Source organism: Columba livia, chromosome Z (assembly GCF_036013475.1).
Source record: "Columba livia isolate bColLiv1 breed racing homer chromosome Z, bColLiv1.pat.W.v2, whole genome shotgun sequence".
Classification (NCBI taxonomy): Eukaryota; Metazoa; Chordata; class Aves; order Columbiformes; family Columbidae; genus Columba; species Columba livia.
The window spans coordinates 49766518-49777609 of record NC_088642.1 but is presented as its reverse complement, the minus strand read 5'-3'; the positions used below and the strand labels follow the sequence as shown (position 1 = coordinate 49777609).

At 42.4% G+C, this 11092-nt stretch overlaps 1 protein-coding gene across 1 annotated transcript; it reads left to right on the top strand.

The window, feature by feature from the left end:
- The first annotated feature begins 790 nt into the window (after positions 1 to 790).
- NXNL2 (nucleoredoxin like 2) lies at positions 791 to 9469 on the top strand. The gene is made up of 2 exons (XM_005512105.3): positions 791 to 1283; positions 9087 to 9469. The coding sequence occupies exons 1-2, from the start codon at positions 982 to 984 to the stop codon at positions 9253 to 9255; spliced, it is 471 nt and encodes a 156-aa protein (XP_005512162.1). The 5' UTR covers positions 791 to 981; the 3' UTR covers positions 9256 to 9469.
- The last annotated feature ends 1623 nt before the right edge of the window (positions 9470 to 11092 follow it).

Genomic DNA, 11092 nt, shown 5'->3' with positions numbered 1-11092 from the left:
GGCTGTTTTTCTGTGCCAGAAAAAAACATCAGTGCCGCATCTCCAACAAAATGAGAAAAGTTCAGTGCCGAGGCTGATCAAGCCTTCAGATGAGCCTTTTGGGAGAGGTGAAATCCATGACAAGCTGAAGAAGTCTGACATGGATGTGAGGGTGATTACTGCTTAAACTTATTAGAAGTTCAGCATCTTCAGTAAGCTTAGGAAGTCTTGAAATGTATCTGCTCTCTCAAAAGGCGATTTGGCACTTAGCGGAACACGAGAAAAAAACATCTCCAGATCAAACCTCTTGTGCTGCGCAGTAGCCTAGTAAGGTAATCGCGTAGGTCAGGCTGAGAAACGAGGAGCGGGGCCTTTTCCCTCTTGAGAAAAGCCGCGTTTCTCTCCACGGGCACCTCCGCACCGCAACCCCGCGGCAACCCCCGCAGCTGGACCGCCCTGGACCCGGCCCTCCGCGGTCCTCGTTGTCCTTGTCCGGCAAGGCTGAGAGGGTTAAGACCTCCGGGCGCGACTGGTATCCCTAGAAACTCTTAAAAAAAAACAAAAACAAAAACCCACCACCGCCAAAACCAATTAAAAAAGCGTTTTCGCGGAGTGCCCCGGCGGGGAAGCGCACTGCCTCGCGTTACCCCGCACGGCTGACAGCTTCACCTGCGCTGCCACCCCTGTCGTCCCCGAGCCGAGGTGGTGCCCGCCTGGCTCCCGCGGGCAGCAGGGCGGGCAGGCCCACGCCCTCCCGAGGCGGCCCTTGGCGAGTGCCGCTGTCAGTCAGCGGCGGGCGGACCGGGGCGGTGGTGGTTTATAAAGGTGACGGCAGCGGTCCGGGGCAAAGCCGGAGAATTGTTCTTCGAGGGCTGTGTGGCGCGGGGAGGAAGGTTCCCAGAGTGGGGGTGCTGCGGACCCGTGCCCGGGGGACACCTGGGCTTGCAGCCCCCAGTGCCATCTTTCGTTGCACTTCGTCCCGCAGGTCCGGCCGCTGGCAGCATGGTGGATGTGTTCAGCGGGCGGCTCCTGGTCAGCAAGGACGGCCGCAGCGTGGATCCCGAGGAGGCCCTGCAGAATAAGGTCGTGGGCTTGTACTTCTCCGCCGGCTGGTGCTCGCCATGCCGTGATTTCACCCCGGTCCTCTGCGACTTCTACACCGAGCTGCTGGAGGAGACACAGCCTCCCGCCCCCTTCGAAGTCGTCTTCATCTCCTCCGACCACAGCGCCGAGGACATGGCGGGCTACATGCACGCCATGCACGGGGACTGGCTGGCCCTTCCCTTCCACGACCCCTACAAGCAGTGAGTACCGGTGGCGGCGACCCCCGGCCCCTCGTCGGGCTGTCCCGCCCAGGGTGCTCGGGACGGGGGCGGCGGAGGCGACGGGGCACGGCGGGCTGCCCCCAGACAGCGTCTCCGCAGGCAGCCCCCTTCCAAAGCACGGAAGAGGGCAGGAGGCGTGGGTACTGAACAGCAGCGGAATCTAACAGCGAAGTCTCTGATACAAAAGCTCCCGGCGACTGCCACCTGCCCTCTTGATCCGCGCCGTCCCTCCCCATGGGACGCTCTGAAACCCGGCTTACGGCTCCTTCAGTCGGAGGAGCGCCCCGTTCAGCGCCCCATCAGTCCAGCCCTGCCTTAGTCCTGTCCTTCGGGCAGCGGCCGATACTAGTTGGCTCTCCGTCCGCTGCCACAGAGGTGTACCGCAAACTAACACTAAACTGGCAGCTTACTTTCTTCAGAGAAGTAGCTTGGTTTTAGTCCATTACATCTCTAAGGAATTAAGTGAAGGAAAACTAGTTTTGTGTGTTTAATTTAGGTTTTAAAAGATCTGTGACGAAGGCTCAATAAAGACCCCAAATATTAATAAGATGACACGAATAGTGAGTCAAAGCCAAGCTAATGGCAAACGGCAATCGAGAGTTTGTTTTTCAGCATGGCAGTAGTTGTTATTAAGGTTGTTCTGGAGTATCTAACTTATTAATGCTCTGGATAAGAGGCAAATGAAGGAGTAGCAAAAACTTATAGCTGAACAACTTAAAGGAGAGCAAAGCAAACTATGAAGAATTTCAGACACGTATGGGTAAGCTAGGTGAAGAAAAGGTAATAACAGCTGGAGTTTATCTGTGGCAGATGCACATGGTAACTGGAATGTAAAATTCTCGTACTGATAGGTTTCCAAAGAGGCATTCCTGTAGGCAACTTGCTCAGTAAAACAACAAAAGGAAAGGACATGACCATGTGTAAGCAACAGGGTGAAAGATATTACGAAGAACTGTTCTGATGCCCTAAGTCAAGGGTGCCAACTCATTTGGACAGCGGTCAAAAATCTGACTTAGTTTATATCAAGAAGTATAGATTTGGATTACAGGGGCACAGATAAGACATTTAGGACTACTGAAATGCCTAGAACTGGAGACTTAAAATATGTGTAAATACTGGTAAAGGTATTTTGCTCCCCCTTGATGTGAAGCTAGATTGTGGAAAATATTGTTGCAGATGTCATAAAAATAAAGGAATTAGTGTGACTCTTAACATAGACTGGATAATTAAAACAAGATTTGTTCTTCTGAAAGAGAACTCTATTCTTAGTACTTCCAGTAACTTCTCTTGTTCATTTAACCCTAGATCCATCCCTGTATGCTACCTGGGATAGAGCTGTGCAGTTTACTAGTTACTCACATTACGTGGAGCAGGTTTAATAATCTTGTTTTGTCACTGCACTTTGAAAGCCTCCTGAGCAAACAAGCTGAAGTTGGGAACTATTTCTTCCTTCCTTGTCTCTTTTCTGGATGTCAGCAGCCAGTTAATGTTATGCTTTTTGAATGACAGTTTCCATTGACTTAAAAATAGATTGAAATAGCAATGCTGTTTTCCATAATTCTCCAAAAGCTCCCCAGGCAGTAATTTTATCTGGTAACTACTAATTCTAATAGAATTCAGGCACATTTCCGGACTGAAATGCAGCACTTGAAGTTCCTGCATCCAGCAAGCTGTTTGGCATAGACCATGGGAATGTGCTTACAGCAGCTTCAGCTTCTGTGGATTAGGGGTCTATTTCTGACTTTGCTCTTGCCCAAGTCATGTGGAAAGGAGGTACAGAGATAGTTTAATAGGCTTTTCTGTGGCAGTCCATAATGCCCTTCAGAATCCTGTACAGAAACACTGTCCTGTCATAGGTAGCTGCATGGTGGTTTACTGCAGAACAAAGTGCAGAGGGATATGAAAGCACAATGATTTTGTTGTGTTTCTTGCATATAACAAGAATGGCAGTGTAGAGATGTTCAGGGTGCTTAGGTTGAATTACCTGGTATTTTGTCTTCGTAGATACTGGTGAATCATTGTAGACTTTGAGCAGACAAGTGTTCGTTTGCTAAATGAAACTGTAACTCTGGGTAGATACTAGTTCTAAGTAAAAATAAAATTTTAACATTGACTAATATAAATTAATAATTTGATTATTAATATAATCATTCACATATGTGTAAACAATTAGTCCTACATTTTAACATAGAAAATATTAAATAATTCAAGTTGATTGTTCTTTTGTGGACTACATAAAGAAGGCATTTCAGTACCTTCAGTGAAGATAAATTATGCTAGCTTCACACTTCAGTGTTTAAGACACATAATTGCAGCACAGACTGAAGTATCTTCTACCACCAAAGGAGCCAGTTTCAAATTTGCCATCTAAAACACCTTTCATAAATGGAAGCACGGAGTTTCTTTGGGACAGAAATACCTTATTTTCTTGGGTTAAGAAATACCCTGCATTCATATCTGTAGTGTATGAAATGTGATGTCTTGCATGCACAAACCAAGAGAAGAGCAAAATTCTGATTTCAGAGCAAGATCTCAAGACTCCCTGACTCCTGACTACTTCTCCGAAGCAGGACTGCACCTTTACTACTTCATGTAATCTGTGGCACGACTAACAGGAAATACTGGTCCTGGTGCCTTGACTTTAATTTTTGACAGCTTTAATATTGATTTTTGCTGCTTGAGCCACAGGCTTTTGATCCTTGCGGGACTGTATGAACACAATCTAGTAGGAAGTGGAGCACTATGAGGAGAAAAGGAATACAAGAGAGGAAAAGCAGGAGTAGGACAGAACATGCCAACAATAAATGCTAGTAAATGGGGACTGATGTATTAGTTATGGTACGCAAAGACAAATTGCTGCTTTTATACTGAGCCCTACAGTGAAAGGTGTCATTTTTCGTGTGGGCGCTCAGCACATGCTAGTAGTTTTATATCAGGAAATTTTAGTTACAGGGATTAATTGGCCCATACAGGGATGTATGGGTGGGGGTCAGCAAAGAAGGAAGGCAGAAGGAGAGGAGTGAAAGTATCTGAGCAGTTAAGAACTATTGCCTGTTCTTAGTCTTTTGAGGCTATCTCAAAATCTCAACAGACACTTTCAAATTGAATCCCATCTGTATGATGTGCTCATTTATGTGACTAACACTTAGGAATACAGAAAGTTCACAGCTAAAACAAAATAGACATACAGCTGTGTATTACAGGGTGTACTGCTAGAAGCAGATTAGCAAGGTGTCTGTCACTTTCAAGGAAAAGCTGTTAAAATTTAAATATTGTCAGATACTGCATTATACAAGTGTATAAAATGTACCATTTATGTTCCCAATATGAATTTTGCCCTGTGTTGTCTATATCCCAAAAACCCCCTTGTGTATAGATCTTAAGCCCTTGTGTGAAAATACTCGCCTGTTTTGTGAGCTAGTCCTGGTACAGCCAAGCACCACTCCTGGGTTGCTCCCTGGCCCAGTGGGATGGCGGAGAGAATCTAAAGGGTGAAAATGGATATACTGGTGGGCTGAGATAAAGACAGTTTAATGGATAAAGCAAAGGTGAAAGCACAAGCCAAACAAGATAAAGAATTAATTCACTACTTCCCATTGGCAGGCATATGTTTAGCAATTTCCAGGATAGCAAAGCTTCATCATGTGTAGTGGTTGAGTGGGGAGACCAATGACCTGACTACCAACATTCATCCCTTGTTTCTCCTTTTTTCAGCTTCTATTGCGGAGCACAGTGTCATATGGTATGGGATATCCCTGTGCTGTGTGAGCCCTGTTCAGCAGTAGCTAAAACATGGATGCGTTATCAATGCTTTTTTGATAACAAATCTAAAAACACAGCACCATGCAAACTGTTATGGAGGAAATAAACTCCATCCCGCCCAATGCCAGTAGGACCTAATAATATAAAATCTGTGCTGTCAGGAACTTTCATTCAGCCTTTTCATAAGAATCAAAAGACCTAACAATTGCAATGACTTCCAGTTTCCCTCAATCTTAATTTAATCATTTTGGTATTTCATGTGCAAATGAAGGCAGTACTTTCATGTTCTAACGGGCATGGCCGAGGTCTAATACCTCAAAGGATTTGACTATAAGATTCCCTGTGTCTGTACAAAAGTTATTTATTCAGTCTTCTATATTATTAGAGCCTCCTTTTCTGCTTCGTCTGCTTGAGTCTTAGTTTTTTGGGAGTTTTGGGTTGGTTTGGATTTTTAGTCATTAAGACATTGTATGTACCTTCACACTTACCTGTGAATAGCTAGGCAACTGGTTTTTAAGAAAGTCATTAGTTACTTCACTGCATTTTACTCGAAGAGAATTGGCATTTTAGCACATGATGTTTCTGTTTATAGTTACTGATTTCATAAATTGGCATTGAAGTTTGTCCCATGGCACATATGTAGTTTGTGCAGGTGAATCACAGGATTTGAGATCCCTGCAGGAGAGGATGATCCTAACAGGTTTAAAAAGTGTGTTTTGTAAGCACTTGCACACACATACACAGTGATTAAGAAACATTATCTGCAGAACTGTTGCTGAGCCTTCTTCAGGTGTATTCATTTTACAGGTGGTGCACAAATGTAAGTAAAATCTGTGCATGCTTCAGTCTGGTTTGAGGCAAGCAATCTTCAGCTGAGAAGCTGTGTAAACAAGAAGCTGTGGTGGAGTGGATAAGCCATATATGCATTCACTTAGGACAGCAAAGTGCTAGTTTCCAGTCTGTAGCAAATTACCTTCAGTTTACTACTGTTCTGTCTCTGATTGTTACAACTGTGTTGTACATCTCAAGCTATCTTACTGTCCACTGAACCAGTAAAATACATCTTCCAACCACCTTGTTTGTCACACAAGTGAGATGAGGTGGTAGTCTTTTACATGGTTTCCACATGAGCTTTCTTTGGAAAGTTTTTTCTCCCATTTTAGCTGACTTTGGAAAGGTGTGTGTGGATTCTTAGTTGTTTGCTTTATTTCAGAATTCACTGAGAAAGCAAACCTGTTGCTGGACTGTATTGTAGCTGATCCTGTAATATTTCCTGCATTAATGCTCAGCTAACTTAGTTAATGGGAGAGCAGTATCCTTCACCTGTTGATTTTTCTTCTCATAAGGAAAAGTACAGAAGGAAAGATGTGTTTCAGGAATGCCTTGTCTGGGCCAGTATTTCACTTAAATAGTATTTTCCGTATTTTTAGGATTCTTTTCTAGGAAATAGTAGAGAATGCCTATATATTAATGTCCTGTATTTTTTAACAATGTCTACAATCAAATTCTTTGGTACTTGAGCCTCACACAGCAGATGTTGTTCTTTGTAGTGATGGTGCTCAGTTACTATATTTCCATTTAGTGTTTACATTTTGTTTTGAGAATTATGTTATTCATATCTTGGAAGATGACTATTCCCTTACTGTTTGTGGTGTCTCTGTCCTCTGGTTCTTCTACACGTGCTTAATTTCTGCCAACTTTGATAGAAAGGAATGCAGGGAAGTAGTTTTCCATACAACAGATTATATTTGTTCTGGGGAGGTTGTTACTTCTAGCTGAACTATTGCAGTTCACTTAACCTGTTTCTTATACCCCTTCTGAAACATGTGACCTCTTCCTCAAAACCAGTTACATTTCTCTGGAATTTCTTTTGGACTGCAGAACTTGCACCTTAGGTATAGATTTTATGCTCCTCGTTTTTCCTCTTAGATACCAGTATGTCTGTCACCATAGCTTGCATTTGTACCACTAAAATGGTGGAATTTTTGGAGGATGATGTGCTAGAAGATGTTTTCTTTAACTTTTGCCTTCCAAAATGGACATTATGAGTTCATTAGCATCTATACGGTTTCATTCACGGGTTTCTAATGTAAACATCTGGTTCAATTAATAGGTGTGCTGAGGGTGACACATGGATAATGTGACATGGCAGGAGATAGGTTATAGTTTTCCTACCTTCAGGCTTAGTTTGAAAAGAATGGAGAAACACCCTGGTGTGGTTCTGACTTCATGACCATCAGTCTAAACACATTTCTTTGTCTGCGTATTTGTACTCAACGAATGGTTTTCTTTCTTCTTTGGACATTTAGTGTTAATGAAAGTAGTGGTTTTTTACTATTGTCATGTATTAGGAAAGAAATAATTTTTGCAGTCTCCCGATCAACATAGCAGGAAACTTCAGATATTCTTTATGTGCTTTTGTTTCTGAGTTACAGCCAGGCCAATGTAGTGATTCTGGGCTCCTGAAACACTTGAGACTCCTACTGTTGAGTAGTTCTCTCAACAACTAACTGATTTTTGTTGGATGTCCATTGACATGTCTAATGAGCTCGGAGCTCATTGACTCTTTTAATTACCTCTGCTGTGAATTAATAAAAAAGTTGTTGTCAGTGCTGGTGATGAAGTCCTAGTCTCAAAATTGGCTATTCTGGCTTATTTGTGTCCTGAATTTTACTTTGTCATTTGCACTAGAAACATCACCTTTCCAATTGAGGTGAATTTAGAAGATAAAATCTTTCTATAAAGAAAGACCCATGTGCCTTGCTCTTTTCCCCTCCTTTATCCTGTAACAAACAAACCATGTCATAGCTGTAAACTGTTTTCCCTGGAAATGTTTTTCATCTTGCAATTTCTGTTGCCTGTGTCATGCTCAGCTGACATGGATTACTATGTGGTGTTTTTTGATTCTCTCTCCTGCTTTTGCATATTCCTTTTGTTTGTGTCTTACTTGTCTCTTTTAACTCACTTGTATAAACAGTGCATTCTATTTTATGATTTCATGTGGCTGATAGCCTGCTTTTTGTGCACTATCATCTCTGTGGTTTGTAATTAGTAGTCATGCCTTCTTATTTGTTGTGTGTCACGGTCAGCAAGTACTTTAGTTTCTCCTTGGATGTTGTGTGTCCTCTAGGTTTTCACCTCCCAAATGTTATTTTTATTTCCAGCATTAATAATACATGTATTAATTTTCCATCTGTCTTGACTTTGATCCCTTTAAGCTTCCATCTTTCAGAGTGTTTTTAGTAATTTTTCCTGGGTTACCTACTCATCAATTGTTTGAATAGATCCTGGATTTGTACATGGAACATGACTGTTTGTATGGCTTTTAAATTTAACTGTATTGTAACTATGTTTTGTTATAAACAGCAGGCTATTTAACACTGAGTTATTTGTAACCTATCTGGATTTTTCCATCTTCTAACATAGAAAAATGGTGACTATTGTCTGTGTGATGGACAGAGGAGAAGTTGACATCTTATTCTTGGACAGCTTAGATGGGTGGCCCTTATTATCAATATTTTGATTCCTTTCTTTTCTGGATGTAGGTGGCCTATTTCACTGAGGAAGTTTAAGGCATTTCTGCAATTTTTTCTGTTTACACTAAGGGGTTGTACATTGTGTTTTAGTGGAGACTAGAGGAAGTTGCTCTGTGGGATGGGCACACTTGAACATCATCTTCGTAGAGGAGTAAAAGTCTGATGCTAGTTTAAGTGAGGTCCTCCTCCTATCCAATAAAAAGGGACCAGGAGACATCAGTTCCTGGCTAGTGAAAACAAGGTGGAGGGGACACCAGAGCAGTTACAGCCAGGGTACTGCAGTGCTCCCCAAGCTGAGCTGCACCATGTGAACTCCCAGCTGCAGTGTTGTTCATCTCCCCCTTCCACCCCGTGCTCTGCCCAGGCACTCATCACTTCTGCTTGCTCATGCATCCCGGCCAGAGTACCCTTCCTAAGAGGCTAGGGTTTTTCTTAAAATGCCCCCTAACGGCGTGTTTTATTTTTAATTTTTTTTTCTCCTCAGTGATCTGAAGAAGAAATACAACATAACAGCAATTCCTAAACTGGTGATTGTGAAACAAACTGGAGAAGTCATTACTGACAAGGGAAGAAAACAGATCAGAGACAAAGGGCTATCCTGTTTTCGGAACTGGCTTGAGGGTGCAGATATCTTTCAGAATTTTTCTAGCTAAAAAGTTGGCAGATGAAAGCAAGACAAGGCATAATGGAAAACTCTGTATTTTGACTTGTCCAGAACAAGAACAGTAAGGCTTATTTATCTTTACTTGTAAACAAATTTTGTTTTCAACTTGAATATTAACTGTTTCAGTAGGTCATAAACTGCAATTATTGTTTTATTTGTATTGCTTTATGTACTATATTCAGTATGAACCAAATCATTCCTCATAATACTGAAGAACTTCAGGAGGATAGACTGTTTTAAACTTTAATAATGGAGAACTGTGAAATCTATGCAAACACTTACTTTGCAAAATCTGTACAGTAAAAAACATATATATGCACAAACCTATTTTTCTTGAAGACTTTTTTTTGTGATTAGCACATATTTTATTAAGAAAGAAAAATTATTTGCTTTAATAAATATTTATGAAGTATATGTGTCTAATGTGTCTTTATTATCTATCTTTGCAAGCTAATCAGAAAACGTTATGACTGTTAAATAGAACACATTTGTTTGTTGGTATTGAAGAAATACTTTTATTTGGTTTTACTTTTACTTTGTGTGGCATTTATGTAAGTTGTGCTGAGTTTTCCTTACCCCTGGATTTTTAAACTTGGCACTGTACGCTAAGTTGTTATCTTCCAAGTTAATGTCAGGTCAACTCTAAGAATAACACATTTTCCAGCTCCTCCTTTTGCCCAAGTGTGTAGAAGCAAATATCAAAAATGGTACCATCTTTTCACAAGGAATGTTCATGTTGCATCTGAAGTACAGCCTGGTTTGCCTGTATTCTCCATCAGTTGTTGTGTTGAGATTTGACAGCCAGTCCTTGTGACTGGGGTCCCAGGCCGAACATACATGCAATTGGTGAGCTAAAGGAACACTTCCTATGCAAGCCAAGGGTCTGTTGATTACAATTTAAAAACTTCAAACTAAAAGAATTAGTATTAGTCCACTTATGAGTGCTTACATTTCTAACACTTTGAGTTCAGATTACTCAATTATTAGAAGTTATTCTCAATTCTCAAGGTACAATTAAAACTGATACATACTTTCAGTTCTCGTATTACGAGGTGGATAGATGATGGCAGGGTGGTGGATGTGGTCTACCTTTACCTCAGTAAGGCATTTGACACAGTCTCCCATAGCATCCTCACAGCTAAACTGAGGGAGTGTGGTCTGGATGACTGGATAGTGAGGTGAACTCTGTGAACTGGGTGAAGGGAAGAAGCCTGAGAGTTGTCGTCAATGTGGCAGAGTCCATTTGGAGGCCTGTATCTAGTGGAGTGCCTCAGGGGTCAGTACTGGGTCCGGTATTATTCAATATATTAGTCAATGGTTTGGATGAGGGAATAGAGTGCACTGTCAGCAAGTTTGCTGATGACACCAAGCTGGGAGGAGTGGCTGACATGCCAGAAGGCCCTGCTGCCATCCAGCGAGACCTCGACGGTGTGGAGAGTTGGGCGGGGAAAAATTTAATGAAATATAACAAGAGAAAGTGTAGAGTCTTGCATCTGAGTAGGAACAACCCTATGTTCCAGTATAAATTGGGGAATGACCTACTAGAAAGCAGCGTAGGGGAAAGGGACCTGGGGGTCCTGGTGGACAGCAGGATGACCATGAGCCAGCACTGTGCCCTTATGGCCAGGAAGGCCAATGGCATCCTGGGGTGTATTACAAGGGGGGTGGCTAGTAGATCGAGAGAGGTCCTCCTCCCCCTCTACTCTGCCCTGGTGAGACCACATCTGGAATATTGTGTCCAGTTCTGGGCCCCTCAGTTCAAGAAGAACAGGGAACTGCTTGAGAGAGTCCAGTGCAGAGCAATGAAGATGATGGAGTGGAGCATC